This window comes from Glycine soja, chromosome 19 (genome assembly GCF_004193775.1).
Source record: "Glycine soja cultivar W05 chromosome 19, ASM419377v2, whole genome shotgun sequence".
Lineage (NCBI taxonomy): Eukaryota > Viridiplantae > Streptophyta > Magnoliopsida > Fabales > Fabaceae > Glycine > Glycine soja.
This window is the reverse complement of record NC_041020.1, coordinates 48,347,142-48,364,905: the sequence shown is the minus strand read 5'-3', so window position 1 is coordinate 48,364,905 and position 17,764 is coordinate 48,347,142. Positions and strand designations below refer to the sequence as shown.

At 30.9% G+C, this 17,764-nt stretch overlaps 1 protein-coding gene across 1 annotated transcript; it reads left to right on the top strand.

Annotated features, from left to right (window-relative positions):
* Positions 1 to 9,066: 9,066 nt before the first annotated feature.
* Positions 9,067 to 15,870, top strand: LOC114400548 (respiratory burst oxidase homolog protein B-like). Its single transcript, XM_028363039.1, has 12 exons — positions 9,067 to 9,713; positions 10,682 to 10,841; positions 12,078 to 12,126; positions 12,227 to 12,340; positions 12,947 to 13,375; positions 13,633 to 14,019; positions 14,118 to 14,213; positions 14,326 to 14,441; positions 14,549 to 14,651; positions 14,771 to 14,844; positions 14,938 to 15,452; positions 15,552 to 15,870. The coding sequence occupies exons 1-12, from the start codon at positions 9,203 to 9,205 to the stop codon at positions 15,659 to 15,661; spliced, it is 2,664 nt and encodes an 887-aa protein (XP_028218840.1). The 5' UTR covers positions 9,067 to 9,202; the 3' UTR covers positions 15,662 to 15,870.
* The last annotated feature ends 1,894 nt before the right edge of the window (positions 15,871 to 17,764 follow it).

Here is a 17,764-nt window from a genome sequence, read left to right as displayed (position 1 = left end):
CAGTTGGATAAAGATTTTTAGTAGCTGAAAAGTCATGTAATCTAAACAACGTAGAAGTGGACAGTGGGTCCCGTTTGGTTGGGGCTTGGCTAACTCTCTACGGGTGATTCTACTACATTTCTCCATCCAACCCATTAAAGATGAGAGATGAGCCACGTGGGGGACCAGCAGTCCTAAACTTCCTCATGTGAATGTGACCATCATGTTAATTTAGGAGGGAAACTATTGCATATATTGAAGGCGAATAACAAGGTCTTGAATAGAGACTTGTTCATAATCACAATATTTTATTAATGATTTCACTATCAAACCGTTTATTTCTTGTTGTTTTCTTGGTTCTAAGTATGCTATCTATGATCTGTTAAGAGGGATGTCGATTTTTTTGACCATTAGAGGAATGGGATTAGATCGAGGAAGAAAAGGAAAGGGGGTTGAAAGTGTCACATTAACAATAGGATGCACACCTATGGCTATGGATAATGATCTGGTTTTGACAGCTGCTTGCCTGCTACCTAAAACCTTATGTATGTCGCATTCCCAATCTGTGTTGCAATTGCATTCAAGAGAGCAATTCAATTGTGTCAGGCTGAATTGATATCATTTAGACACAACACAAAAGCTTAACCTTTTCTTTCTTTTTAATTATTTTTTAAACCCATGAGCTAACTCTTGACATAATGTTAGTGCTGTAACGTCAGATGAGATTTAAGAATTTCTCCGAGTTTTCTTTCTGATGGTGCAATTCTTTAAGAACTTAAAATAAGTCCTATAATTGTCTCACAATTTTTAAGAACTGTTAAGAACATCTAAATTTTCTCATTTTTTGGTCTTATGATATCACATGAGATTTAAGAATTTCAACAAGTTTTCTTTCTACGTAGGGGTGCAATTTTTAAAAACTTAAAATAGGTCCTACGTTAAGGACTGATGCAAAACATTAAGGATTTACACACAAATAAACTTAGTTTACATTAATTTGATGTTATTTATTTAAAACAACTAAATTTTTTCACCATAAATAAAAACTATAATGATTATAATGTTATCATATCATCTTAGTATATATTAAATTTAATGCTTGCTGTATATTGTAACACCAACTAGTCTTGAAGAATCAAAAGCTGTCTATACAACATATCTTAAGCAAAGGCTCAATGTTGGCACAATGAGCAACTTCAATCTGTTGCAGCAACAATAGAACACAGTTGAAAAGGACATGTTCCCCAACAGGTTAAAGCTAATTTTGATGCCTCAGTAGGCAGGAATATAGGTACTGGTTTAGGAGTTGTGTACAGGAATCATATGGGTCAAGTCTTGGTTGCTGCAGCAAAATTTCTGCGTCATGAATATGATCCAAAAGTAGCAGAATGTTTGGCTTTTAGATGGACTTTACTGTTGGCAGCATAACTTTTGTTTCAGCCTTTATGTCTTGAATAAGACTGTTAAGCTTTGGTTCAAGCGTGGAAAAAAAAACCCATCATCTTATATATGGGAACAATTTTACAAGACTGTGAATTGATTCCTCCAAAATAGTTACAGACCTTTGCTCACATATGTGAATAGAAGGTGCAACATGGTTGCGGAGAAACTTGCTGATCTAACTTTCATTTTAAGGATAGGTAGTAGATTGAAGAGGTTCCTTATCAGTTTGAGCCTCTTATAGATGCTGATGTACTTGGTTTATTCCCACATTCTGAATAATGTTTGGTAACATCCTCTTAAAAAAAATCAACTAATCAAAACTTATTATTGAATTCAAATCTTCTTTCCTTTCCTGATTCATCAAAGAAAAACAACAGATAAATAAGAGAAAAAAAAGTGTGTCAATTGAGAGGGGGTCAAAGAAAAACAACTACTAAATAAGGGTTTATGGGACAAGGTTTCTGGTAGATCGGTTTTTCTTAATTCCTTTCTGTTCAAATTCAACTTTGTCCAAAGTTGTATTATAATTTATCCAAAATAATTGATATTGTAATTAATAACTACGGGGCTTTTTTGAGCTTTTAGAAATTGAATGGATCCTATTGCTTTTCACACGAATTTCACAAGCGTGGCACACTCACGCTTTTATAATTTATAGTGGCAGAGAAAGAACTTAAGGATTAATACGTGTTTATGGACCATAATGTCACGAACCTTCCGGTAACATATGATTGAAGGCAGGCAATAAAGAATATCATAAATGTACGAAGTCAGGATATCATGACCAAGAAACAATCAAACAAGGTGACAAAACAGAGAGAAGAAAAAGAAAAATCCAATGAAAAACTGTCAGAAATGCATTTACGAAGAAAACTATAGTAAATTACTTACGCCTTAACGCGCATTATGTAACTTGGTGATTCTTCTTATTTATATTTGATCTATCTACACAAACTTTTAAGTTTTAATGATTCAAAACTCTTCGCTTCCAATTAATGTACATGATGAAGGTGAAGTTTACTTAGGATTACTTAACTAACTAAAAAGATTCTTTAAAATGTCTAGGTTTAACCTTTTGACTAAGTAGACTAGACAAAATCTAAGTCTTATATGAGTTAGATCGTAAACACTTCATAAATATTTTAACATATTTTTATCCCCACAACATTAGATATTGACCGGGTAATATTGTTTTAAATGTTTAGTTATTTAGAAAGTTTGGTATTATTAATATAATTATAATTATTGCATTTTAAATTTAAATAATTTGGTTGATTTTTTCTTATAATTTATTTATTCATTTATTTTTATTAATATATTTATTATACTAAGAAATTAAATTAATTATTAATAAGTAATAATGTATGGAAGAGAAAGGACTTAGGTTTGAACCTTATTGTCGCCATTATATACACCAAAATTCTATGGAAGAGAAATAAAAACGCATATTATATCTTTTACACTTTTTAATTTTACATTTAATTGTTAATTTTATTTTTATTTATTTTCTCTTTTTTTATCCACAAGTTAGATCACTTAATCAAGTTGCCCAAGAAGAACGAGAACCAAGAAATTGGAGCCCAATCATTGTCCCAGACCGGTCCAGCCCAATATATACGCCGATCCAGTTCTATTTAACTTTCTATCCATATATGTTACTTCTTCATGATAACTAAAACTATTTTTAAATCTACACGATTAATAATTTCCACTCTCACTTTATTAAAAACATTTTTTACTACTTTTTTTTTTGTTTTTCTTGACTAAACAGATTTTTAAAACGTTTAAAATTATTAGATATGACTAACATTTTTAATTGTTGCATTCCTCGAATATCAATGTAATGTTTGAAGCAATTGACTAGATGCCACGATCATTTAAAAAAAAAATTGGTGGATAATCGATCATTCAAATTTAAATTACAATCTGTCTTACATATATATTACTACTAATTTAAATTTAAACTATGCTTATATTTATCAATTATTTTGATTCATAGAAATTGAATACGAATACACGTAGTTGTATGCAGGGTTGCCAGGATACAGATGTATTACCTTTCGTCACAAAAACGTGTATTAATTTTTTTTTAAAGAGAAAAGCGTGTATTATTATTCTATATTTAGGATGTTTATTATTATTCAATTCAATAAGGTGTTAGGTTTTTATTTATTTATTTATTACTTTTAAAAAAAGGTTTTTGTTTTTTATATACCAAGAAAATATCTACACTTCGATAATTTATTCTTTTAAATTAAACAGTAGAATTCTGGAATTAGTCTATTTTTTTCTATACAAAGAAGAAGAAAAAAGCAATGCTTCGATAATTCTAATTTTGAGCCAAATAAAACAGTAGAAGAATTCCGGAATATAGACAAGAGAATTTTATGATTATTATTAGGAAGTCTCTCTGTAGTATGTACTTATTTTTGACCGTAGAATTATTTTCTGTTTGGATGTGGATTTAATCATTATTAGTTGAAAGTTAATTAGGTTAATTTGATCCAATAACATTTTACATATAATTACTCTGGTCAAAAACAGATTTCGTTTGACAAAATGCCCCTCATGAGTCATGATCCATAGATGCAGACGAAAAAAGTTTAACATGAAATTTTGTTGCATGGATAGATACGAATGCGAGCATACCAACCCGTATAGTGAGAGATGTTAGCTTTGATGCACAATATCGTTTTGGTCTTGATGTATAGTTTCAACGTGTGGCTCTGCGTTAAAGCGATTCTATCGTTGCGTGCTACACAACGCTAGCCAAGGCTTGAATCTGTGTGCGTCATTTTCCAGTCAAAATTTTCCAATAGCACAGTTAAGTTTATCTAAAACTTTCCGTACGAGTCAGTGATTTGTGGAAACCTAATTTTTGTTTATTTCCTAAGGAGACATATTATTATTATTATTATTATGTTTATAAATGGATGTCGGAGAACACATTTGCAATTTGTGTTTCTCTTCCTACTCAAAATACCTGTTCCTTCTCTATTCCCTCGTCTACCATTGCATTTGGACAATGCCCGTCAAGTAGATATAACTCCCTTTTGACATTTTTTCGATAATTAGAAATGGTCACATCTTTCATTCACTTTGACATCTTCCTTGTTCAACTCATATATCTTAGGAGAGGATACTCGTGAAAAAATTAAAAAAGTGAAACTTATATGACAAACTACTCTTCACTTTTTTTTAATACACATACACGTAAGTTGAGTTTCTTCCCCGGAAAATAAATGAATTTAATGTTATAAAATTTGTTCCACACCCAACAAAAAAAAAAAAACTACGTACCAATTTTATTATTTATTGAAACTAAATCTGAGACAGCTACCGATATTACATTGGTGCGGTTTAAACTGAATTCAAAATTTTCTTTTAGTAAAGTTTTGAATTTAGATATGTGCATGAAAAAAATAATCAAAAGGGAAGATTATTTCAGCGAAAATTCACATTCCAAAATGTACGTAGAAAGTTTCTTCTGCAGATTTTTGGTAAAACTTTTACAAACTATGCCATCAAGTTGGATACGTTAGTGCGCGATTTTTATCAAACAAAGTTTTCCACTTTATATATATATATATATATACTCCCTCCATTGTTTTTTAATTGATGGTTAACAACTTTTCTCACGGATTAAAATAAATAAATACTTCAAGACAATATAGTATTTATTAATAGCTAATTTGCTAAAATATTTTTACTCTTTTTCTTAATTTCAATAAACGCAACATTGAGTATATCAAGATAATAATATTTATTAGAGAAAAAATTACAATAGATATTTTAACATTTTATTGAAAAGTGAAAATATAAATCAATATAATTTTTTTAAAATGCTAAAACGTACATCAATCGATTTGAAATGGAAAGAGCATATGATAGTTGACCTTTATCTTTTAAATTTGGAGTTTGAGATTGTGAATCGAACTAATTGTGCCATTATCCTGATTAAGATATGACTGATATATCACTTGTATATATTGTCAAACCCAATGCTTTAAATTCGGAACCGATTAAATCATTACTTAGATATGATTGACCAAATTTATCTTCTAGACTTGACATTTAGAGAATTGTTGATCATCTAAATCAAGTTACTTATTACCTCGTTTGACATATACTTTAAGCATTTATATAACTTTTTTATTAGTTGGTCTAGTACAGTAGTAAATAAAGTGTTTTTTATTTTAACGAATAAGGTTCAAATTTCACTCGCTAGAGGAATTTTTTTTTATTGTAAGCTCCTATTTCATTTTAATTTTTTGCCATTCCACTTCACTTAAAAAATAATTAATCATCAATTTCAATAATAATAATAATAATTAGTCATTATTTTTTTTGTAAGGCTCCTAATTTATTGTTTTTATTAAAATGTTATTGTTATTCTTCTTTACAGTTTTCTTTTTAAAGTTTATTTTAAACCTGAAAAAAAAAATATTATGGGACAGTCGATACTACTAAGCTATTCGTTTGACTGAATTATGAGAAATTGTCTTCATCTTCTAGATTGTTGCTCGGGGGCGATAAACTGTACTAATTACTACCGAATTACTGACAACAATTAATGAACCCTCTTCAGCCTGTGATGTTATTTCGGTAATTTATATTTCTTACTTGACATTTATTACAAAAGTAGCTCCATTAACTCTCATTAATCGCCATTTGTACAGTACTCCTATGTTACTACTACAAGTACTGCCAAAAAATGTGTTTTTGTTTAGAGTTTGTCACCTTAGACCCTTTTAAATGGTGTTTTTTATATATAGAAATTAAGATCTACTTCGAGATGTTAGGCCATAGTGTATTTCTTCAAACACACTTTTTCTATTTGATTAAATTCTCGTGAGAATTATAAAACAAAGAAAAAAGACCATTAAATATAATTAAAGATCTACAAAAATTTGTCATTTAAAAAAAAGAATCAATAAAAAATAGTGTGTTCAAAAAAATTATATTAGAGGATGTGTTCCGAATATTTTTCTTTTATTTATTTAAATGTTTCCCATGTTTCTAGAATTCACATTTTAAATGTTGTTCAGAAAAATAAAATAAAATCAGTAAATGACCAGCCTAAATTGACAATTTCAAATAGATATAAATTCATCAGTCCTGAATTAATATATATAGTCTATTTGTAATTAATAATATATATATATATATATATATATATATATATATATATATATATATATTATAAAATGTCCATTTGTCAAGAATATGGTTATACCCCAAATTGACATTTTTTAATATAAGATTAAGTTTTTTATAGTAGACCATCACTACGATAACGCTCTGCTATTCGTTTAGCTGCATGCTGAGCAATAGTTGCATGTGTCTTGCAAATAGGGCTTGGTCTATGTCTATGCCTATGTCATGCGGTCGTCAAAAGATAAATAAATGTTATTCGGGTCATACCAACACAATGGATCCTTATTTTAATACTTAAGAATACGTTGAATTTAAAAGAAAAAAATATGTATAGTATTTTTTATATTTATTATTTTCAAATAAAATAATAAATTACAAACAAGTCTAATCTAGTTCATTGTAGAATATGCAACTAATTATAAATCCTTTGGTACTTAGTCTAATTTCAACGAATAATATATATGTAATATTTAATAATTCTTTACTTCTATAAACATTATATAATTTTCAATTTGAAATAAGAAAAATAAGTTTTTTCTTTTTCGATTTACTCTCAGACGCATCCTAAATCCTAAATTAACAAATTAGTAAATTTCCCAAGAAAAACACGTGGTCAACAAATGAAAATGACCTCTTTTATTATTCATTTATTTTCTCCAATTCATGCTTAAACACGTATTTAATTTAAAGAAATGAAAGAGATACAAAAGTTAAAAGAGATAAAAAAAATGAAATATTTGAATTAAAAACAAAAGATAGATATGAAACTCATATCAATTTCTAAAACTTTCGTGTCAAATTTATCCTAAGAGATTTAAATCAAACACTTCCTAAACCAGAGACGTGACGCACATACACATCCTCTATTACTATTACTTTTAATCATCACGCATCAATGTTATTAAATTGAGTCTAATAATCAAATCAGTTGAGATAAATTAGATTTAATTTGTTGCATGCTCTAACGTTAAAACAATAACTAAATGCCTTGTACCATACCCCCACACACACACGTTAGTAAATAACACCCAATTGTTATATAACTATAAATGTTAGTTATGGTCAAATTTGACAGACTGTACCGTCAAACTAATTACTAAAGTGGTTTATTAGTCCCCATGCATAATTATATATAACTACAATCTATAATCCATATTTAAAATATAATTTTTTTAGATTTTAAAATTTGAAAACAATATGTAAATATTATCTAATACTACGAGAAACTTACTTTGTTTGGTAAAAAAAAAAAACTTATTTTGTTACCATGGGCTACGTTGCATCATCTAAATTAATAGGAGTATTATGGGAAAACATCATCTAAGTACATTAACACTGACATCAAATCTGCAAAAGGAAAATTACACCCGTTTGTAAATTAAGGAACAAAGATTAAAATAAATATAATATTTAAAGAAACAGAAGTTATATAGATAGATAGAGACACATAGAAGAGATTTATTTATCTGCTTTAAAAATAAGTCTGAAAAATTATTTTTAGATACAACATAATTCAATATTTTTTTATAAAATAATTTTAATTGTTGAATATTATGATCATGAATATCTGATCGCAGTCATATACAAAGACATGTATGGTTAAAGGAAATAAATAATACGTATTTATTAAAGTGACAAATAACAAATTCATACGATCACATGCAGTTAAAGTAGTACATGTACATAATTTGAGAAAAATATAACAATATTTCGCATGTATAGTGACTTAAAATACTAATTTAAAAAGTTTTTTTTTGGTAAAATATGTTTGGTTTTCTATAAAATTTGAAAGTATTAATAACATTTTCATAAAAAAATTTCATATTAATTTAGTTCCCATACAAATGAAACATATTTTTTTATCGATATTCAATAATAATTTTGTTAAACTTTTCTCTGACATAACTAATAAATTTAATTATTTTATTTCTTTATCTTTTTAAATATACTCAGAAAATATATCATAATTTAGTGTTGTTTCATCCTTTTCAAAATATTATTAGAAAATAAATACTAAAAAATTGTCAAAAATTAATAAAAAGTTATAATTTTTGAAAGTATTTAACCATTACAAATTATTGAATTCATTTATAATCAAATTATAGGCATAAATTTATTAGTTATATTAGATTATCGTGTAACGAAATTATTAATAAAAATATATTTTATTTTTACTGTAATCAAATTAATAAAAAAAAGTTACCAGATGAAGTTTATTTCTTAAATTGTAAATGATGGCAAACATATTTTACTTTTTTTTGTGTGTGTGTTATGTGTGAATAAAATAAGATGTGTTGAGTGGGGGAGTCTGAAGAAGCTAGCTAGCTGGGAGGCTATGAATACCAACAAGTCTGCATCCCCCGTCAACTCCAAAATTGTTCACATGGGCCTTTTTGATTTTAGTATTAGTCCCCCACATTTTTGACTTCTCTCACGCGTTATTTACTTCATCACCACCACCATCTCTCTCTCTCCCTATATATATATTCTCAACACCAACAACAACTAATTCCATTCTCTCCAAAAACGTTCACACACCAACCCATGCTTGATAGTTAGTACATAAATCATCACACGCTCGGTCAATAGTTTCATCTGGCCTTGTGCAATTGAAGAAGAGTGGATGGAGATTCAGTTAGAGCAGCAGCAGGAGTCATGGTCGGAGACGTCGAGCACGGGGAGCAGGAGCACGCGAGTGGGCTTCAGCGGGCCCATGAGCGGCCCGCTGGTGACGCCCAACAACAAGAAGAGCAGCAAGAAAAGCGCGAGGTTCAAGGACCAAGAGGAGGAGGACTTCGTGGAGATAACGCTGGACGTGCGCGACGACACCGTGTCCGTCCAGAACATCAGGGGCGGGGACCCCGAGACGGCGCTGCTCGCCAGCCGCCTCGAGAAGCGTCCCTCCTCCCTGTCGGTGCGGCTCCGGCAGGTGTCGCAGGAGCTCAAACGCATGACCTCGTCCAAGAAGTTCGATAGGGTCGACAGGACCAAGTCTGGTGCTGCTCGCGCCCTCAAGGGACTCAAGTTCATGACCAAAAACGTTGGAACCGAAGGCTGGTCCCAGGTCGAGAAGCGCTTTCATGAGTTGGCCGTTGAAGGGAAATTGCCCAAAACGCGCTTCAGTCAGTGCATTGGTACGCACCAGTATTCTTTATTGTTTTTGTTTTTACTTTATACTACACCCCACTCACTGTGCATTTGGAACAAACAATTTCTTTTTTTTATGAAATAATTGTTTTTTTTTTAAATACAAAATATTCGATCAATTATGCCCGATACTGAAAAAATTGCGTTTTGGACGCTAGATTGTGTGCTTGTTTGGAACAAAATTAACCAACGCAAATCCATAAACTCTTTCCACGTTCAATTGTCAAAATTTGCTGAAATGAGGCTTTGAAAAAAGTTTCCAAACTTGCAGACATTTTTATGATTTTATTAAACCTTTGTTAACATTTCTAAATTCTTTTACTGCATTATATATATATGTATGTATATATGATGAGTATTATCAAATGAAATATAGGGTGGAGTAATATTTTTTTTAAAATTTTTTCTTATACTTATTTTACACTTGAATTGTTCTTTCTATTATTTCATCAAATGTTGCATCATTATCTACCATTATTAACCTATTCAAATTGGTGTAAGCAGATGAGTGTGTATATTATAAAAAAAGTGTGAGAGTTATTATCGTTTAGTGAAATTAAATAATTAAGAATGGGTTAAAAAATATGGTAAATAAAAAATGCGATTCGGTGGGACTGGTCAACATCGTATATTTCTCCCTTCCTTTTTATAATAAGTCATATCTAGAAGCTTATTACTTTATTACATAAGTCACTTTATAAATTATTAAATATTTTAAAATTTATCTTTAATCTCTAATTATATCATGTTAAATTACTTTTACTTTTTTATAAACTCAAGATTATTAACTAACTTTAATAATTTTTAATCATTGTGAATTAATTAATAAGAAAAATAGGAATTAAGTAAAAAAAAGCAATCAGGGCAGAATAATCATTGGCATGGCCTATGCTAGTTTTACTCCAATAATTACCTTTCCTAAAACTAATTAATGTTGGACGGAAATGATATCTAGGCATGAACGAGTCGAAGGAGTTTGCTGGCGAATTATTTGATGCATTATCTCGTCGCCGGGGCATAACATCAGCTTCCATAACCAAGGATCAGTTGCGCGAATTTTGGGAACAAATTACAGACCAGAGCTTTGATTCAAGGCTCCAGACCTTCTTTGATATGTAAGACTTCAACTTCATCATCATTTCCTTCGTGTTTTTTTTCATTATCAATGTCATAATTGAGAAATCTCCTCCGCTGCTCATGATCAATTTTCTAAATCCTTATAAAGTAGTACTTTGTGGGACATTGCTTAGCAATTATTTCTCGCTATCAAACAGAGAAAAAAAATATTAACAACGCCGCATTTCATGCATTTGCATGTGAAACATGCGTCATAATTATTGACTCCATAATATCATGATACTAATTTACAACTAAAGTTTCAGGTAGCAATAGGTATGAGACTTTTTTAAGGTACTGTAATTAAAGTAACGTTTTTTGTAATTAATGCAAATGAGGAGTTGAAATAAAAATATCTTTATTTAATGAATGAAGTTTTGAGTGTAGTTCTTGGTTTATGACATATCACTATCAATCATTTTACGGTTAATTATCCACTTTTTTGTTACAAAAAAAATTTGTATGTATATAAAAAAATAAACATAGATACATTTTTTATATAATAAATAATTTATTTGAGCTATGTCTTTCTTTGAGTATCTGTTTAAAATATTGAAAAATGATCTAAAATAAAACTCTTTTAGAACTAGGTGATTCTACAATTTTTTAGTGTGGAATTAAAGTTTTCACTAGGAGGTCAACTTAATCCTAACCACAATATTTATGGTGAATTTTGGAACCCTATATTTTAACTAAATAGTAAATTCCACATGAATGTCAAATCGCTAAATGAGCTACACCTCCAGGCTAAAATAATGAATTGGTCTAAAACACTTACAGGACAAAAAAAGAAGCTTATTCTTTAAGGATGTGACTTGTTTTATTCGTTGTTCAAACCTTAGCATATTCTATAGGATTAGGTGTTGAATAGTCGAGGGTAGAGTAGAAACTAAGAAGAAATCAGCATATTAAATAACAAATTGAATACACAAGGAAAATAAATAAAAGAATGGATCAACGGTGTCTTAAGGGATAGGAGAAAAAAGAAGGAAGGAACCAAAGATTTCCCCCTTAATTAAAGAAAAAGAACGAGTCAACGGATGGTTGGGTTGACTATTGAAAAATCTGTGTGAAATCAGCTAGCAGCTATTTGAGAAACATTATATGTAGTATGTACGTATACATATCTGAGTCAAGAAAAAAAATTACGAGTTAAATGTCAACATTAATGAATTTTGATTGGATCTTCACCCATTTCCTGTGACTTGTCCCTAAATAATTTTAATTCATGTCAGGGTGGACAAAGATGCCGACGGAAGAATCACCCAAGAAGAAGTTCAAGAGGTGAGGGTTACTATGATAAAAAAAAAATTAAGAATTTATTCTCTCATTTTTTTAGATGAATATTATGGAAATGTAAACATTAGTGTGATTCATTTTACAGATTATCGCCTTAAGCGCTTCCGCTAATAAGCTGTCAAAAATACAAGATCGGGCAGAGGAATATGCAGCCCTTATCATCGAGGAGTTGGATCCCGACAACCTTGGATACATTGAGGTTTATATTCTATCTAACTATTTTCTCAATTTTATTTTCACTCCCATTTTTGTAAAAAATAAAAGGGGGTCTAATGTTAATATCATTTTATTAAAGTTAGATACTAAAAAAAATGAACTAAAATGTCAAATTTGAAAACTAAGAATTTACTCTTTTTGTTGTACAACTATCGTAAATACAGTACTCAGAAAGCCCAATGAAATGAGCCCAAGGCCTCCTTTAAAACTGACATTGATAGGAACATACTTAAATCCTTAAATTTTATTTTATTTTCCTTCCAAAATTTTCAACACACAGATTACATATGCTTAGCAACGGGGTTGAGTCTAACAAGAGGGACTAATTTCTCATAGGATAAATCAAGTTTCCAACAGAAAAAGACCTATAGTAAACAAAACAAAAAAACACATGCTTAACCGGTTGACCCATGGGCCATGGCACATTAATTGCCAGCCAATTACTTTAGCTTATAGTAGTAAAGTATGAATCGATCCCAACTTATTTTTTTGCCTAAACACATAGAGAATATTTAAACTTAAACACGTCACTTTCACTAAACTTTTTACCCAACTTAATTGAAGCATGTCATGTTATTTTTGCATGCAGATATACAACTTGGAAATGCTTCTTTTGCAAGCCCCAGCACAATCAACCAACATAACTACGGATAGCCGTATCATGAGTCAAATGCTGAGCCAGAAGCTAGTCCCAACCAAAGATTACAACCCCATCAAGCGTGGCTTCCGGTCACTGGCTTACTTTGTGGAGGACAATTGGAAACGGATTTGGGTTATTCTCCTCTGGCTTTCAATCTGTGCTGCCCTTTTCACTTGGAAGTTCATCCAATACAAGCACCGTGCCGTGTTCGACGTCATGGGCTATTGTGTGACTTCAGCCAAAGGTGCTGCTGAAACCCTCAAGTTCAACATGGCTTTGATCCTTTTACCAGTTTGCAGAAACACCATCACTTGGCTCAGAAGTAAGACCAAGTTAGGCATGGCTGTTCCCTTTGATGACAACATCAACTTTCACAAGGTACGTATGTGTGTGTATATATATATATATACATGCATCAATGGAGATATTATTAATTATTAAATGATTTTTGAATAGACGATTACTATCTTCTCGATCAATCTTCACATGACACATGTGTTTAATAATTATGGATATTGATTAAGATTATGTATAGTGCTAATTGTTTAATAATTATTTTATGCAATAATTTACTCTTAAAACTTTTTTTTATTTTTAATTAATTAGCTAAATATGCATGACTTTGGTTTCTATAGGTGATAGCTTTTGGCATTGCAATTGGGGTTGGGATACATGCAATTGCACATTTAACGTGTGACTTCCCAAGGTTGTTGCACGCAACGGACGAGGAATATGAGCCCATGAAGCCATTTTTTGGAGAAGACAGGCCCAACAATTATTGGTGGTTCGTGAAGGGAACCGAGGGTTGGACCGGAATAGCCATTGTGGTGCTTATGGCAATAGCCTACACTTTGGCTCAACCTTGGTTCCGACGAAACAGGCTTAACCTCCCTAAACCTCTCAAAAGGCTCACCGGGTTCAATGCCTTTTGGTACTCCCACCATCTTTTTGTCATCGTCTATGGGCTTTTCATCGTTCACGGTTACTACTTGTACCTCTCCAAGGAATGGTACAAGAAAACGGTATGCATATGCATGCACTATATATCTCCGTTTCCCTTTAATTTTGCTTTATATGAATTTTTTTCTTCTTAATTTGGTCACACAATTTATTGCCACAGACTTGGATGTATCTTGCAATTCCTATGATACTATACGCATGCGAGCGATTACTTCGTGCTTTTAGGTCTGGCTACAAAAGTGTCAAGATTTTGAAGGTACATTAATTCTGAAGATTTTACCTTCTCTTCTCTCTTTGAATTAATTTCATTTTTGCTATTAAATGGCCTTATACTAAAATTTTAACGTTTTCTTCTTCTTAAAATTCAGGTTGCAGTGTACCCGGGAAATGTCTTGGCCTTGCACATGTCTAAACCACAAGGATTTAAGTACTCTAGTGGACAGTATATTTTTGTGAACTGCCCAGATGTCTCTCCTTTTCAATGGTAAGTGAACATTCGTTTTCTTTAATATTTTTATAGCATATTACCATTAAAATCAGGGGAGAGACGTTAACGAAAAAATTAACAATTTTGTCGTGTGGCATCTGTAGGCATCCTTTCTCTATTACATCAGCCCCAGGAGATGACTATGTAAGCGTTCACATTAGGACTTTGGGTGATTGGACATCACAACTGAAGGCTGTTTTTGCTAAGGTGAATTCTGCACTTGACAACCACTTTTTCTTCATTGGGAAAAATATGCTAGTACTTTTCCTCAAATATGTTTGCACAATATAACTTACATTATTATTCAATTCACGTCATTGATGCAGGCATGTCAACCAGCAAGTAGTGACCAGAGTGGTCTTCTACGAGCTGATATGTTACAAGGCAACAACATACCAAGGTAACTTATGAACTAGAGACAATGGTTTTATAATTTAATTAAAACATCAAATTGGTTCTTTACTGACTCCAGTGAAACCGAAATTAATTGTAGGATGCCAAAGCTGGTGATTGATGGTCCTTATGGAGCTCCAGCCCAAGACTACAAAAACTACGAAGTAATCCTTCTTGTGGGACTAGGAATTGGTGCCACCCCTTTGATTAGTATACTCAAAGATGTGCTAAACAACATGAAACAACAGAAAGACATAGAAGAAGGGATGGTAGAAAGTGGAGTTAAGAACAACAAGAGGAAACCTTTTGCCACCAACCGTGCCTATTTCTACTGGGTTACTCGTGAACAAGGTTCCTTCGAATGGTTCAAGGGTGTGATGGATGATGTTGCCGAGTATGACAAGGATGGAATAATTGAACTTCATAACTATTGCACAAGTGTGTATGAGGAAGGAGATGCTCGTTCTGCTTTGATCACTATGCTTCAATCGCTCCACCATGCCAAAAGTGGTGTGGATATAGTTTCAGGGACAAGGGTCAAGACACATTTTGCTAGACCAAATTGGCGCAGTGTTTTCAAACATACTGCACTCAAACACCCTGGGAAAAGAGTTGGTAAGTACTGATGTTGCTCTAGTTTAATTTTTCAAAATTCAATATACCATCATATTTATATGATCTTAGCTCATTTTCAATACTTTCAATTATTTTCAGGTGTTTTCTATTGTGGGGCGCACACATTGGTTGGAGAACTTAAGAGGCTTTCTCTTGACTTTTCCAGAAAAACCAACACCAAGTTTGATTTTCATAAAGAGAATTTTTAAATTCTTTTATCATAGTTCGTTATTTTTATTTTTTCCAACTGTAGCATACGTATGTAGTTGAGGGAAATTTAGTTTGCTGTTTTTTTTTTCTTTGGTGCTAGAGCTAGGTAGATAAAGCAGCTAGCTGCATTCAATTGGAGTTGTATACATGTATAAAAAAATTGTATTCATTTTGATATAAAATGAAATGATTACGTCGTTAACAATAAGCATACCATCTGTTATAAAAAGAAATAAAAAATAAAAAAAAGCATACCATCGAAGAAATCATATAATGATTATCCCAACACATAGCAAACTGTTTGAATATTATTCAAGTTAACAACATACTGAATCTGTATTTCACCAAAAAGAAAAATGAGCACATAACTACGAACAGGAAAGTTTGATTATCATCCAGAATATTTAAGAAATTGAGAAAACCCAATACATGCAGAGTACTTGAAAGTTCATTAAATAAGTATGCATATTTGTCTGTAATTCTCATTTTAATCCTTACATCCATACATAATGCTACTGTACCGATGCTGATTTTATAGTCATACGATCACAACAGCAGAAGATTAATAATTGATGAACACCTCTCCCCTCCAAACACTTCACCCATCATTTTTTCCATCCCTTTCTTTTTGTTTATGTCATGACTTATCTCATACAGACTCTCTTATTTCTGCTTTTTCTTTCACTAAGTATCAAATAAGTTTTTGAGTGTCCACAAATTAATTATATTTATTTTCTTATCTAACATTCTTAACAATAAGTTGGATTATACTTTGGCAATTAGCTAAATTTTTTGCCGTCGATGACTAATACAAAGAAAATGTTGCTTCATCTTGGGCAAATGCTGAAAAATTAAGTGATTAAATAAAAAATTACAAAAATTCTAAATAACATGATAACATATGAACGATCAATATCATTTGCTATATAGTCTAGTTGTGAACTGAGTCAGTTGATAATTTAAAGTTTTCAACCAATAATCTACATCTCAAAATTATGTGCAATCATCAAATTTTGTAGTATAAATTTCACAGCTCAGTATGATATGTAGAATTCACGCTATTGTAAATTTGTTAACTAAATCTCTGATAATTTAACGTGGAAGGCAGTGAACCTTTGGCATAAATGTTCAAAAGAAAATCCCCCATTCCTTAAGTAACTAATGATTTGTTAATTGCAGCATATAAAGGTGGAAGGGGAATCTGGCATTCTTTTTTGTTTATTCGCTTTGTACAAATATAAATTAAATTTTCCCTCAGACGATGTCATATGATGGAATTTTAAGAATTTTGAACTAATTGAACTTAATTCATCAATGTTTATATTCACTTTTATTTGTTTTTACTTGTTAGACGTGAGATTTTACAATTATCTAACACTCCCCCCAGGTTCAACTAAATTGGTAAAGTTATGATTTGCGTACCATTATTAAGTAGGCAATAAATTCTTCTTTTCTTATTGTTTGAATTTCGTACCTTTCTTTCTTTAGGATTAATTTTCACGTAATATGTAACATAATGACAGAGTGTTAATTCTACTCTAACAGTATTTCTAAGAAAACACCATTAAAACTATAAATAAAAGGCTAAAGACATAAACATAAAATTCAGATTTCATTTATTAATGTCTCAATAGAATGCAAACTTTACCATATATAATAATACTAATGAATAACAACTATACACTTGTCATCATCTAAGTATTTTAAGAAATTAAAATAAAACTAAATAATATCACAAGAATAATATCTAAATTATTTAATTTATAAATGTCATCTATTTGGATCTCTTAAAACCCATACTATCACATACTTTTATTAATTATTTCATATATATATTGAAGGATTCTGTTACATATGACATAAAAATTAACCTGATCATGAAAAGTTGATAATTTCGAAGACCCAAATCATACAATAATTTATCGCAAAATAGGCTTCTAAAAACAATTCTCCCAAAATAGAATGTATTTAAAATTTTACAATCTCATGCACGACTTAATTCTTTCAAGTAAAACCTGTCAAACCATAGGGTTGGTTTCTGAAACAAGTGCTTACATGCATGCATTGGCCCAGCTTTATATCAATATATTAATTTAGATTAC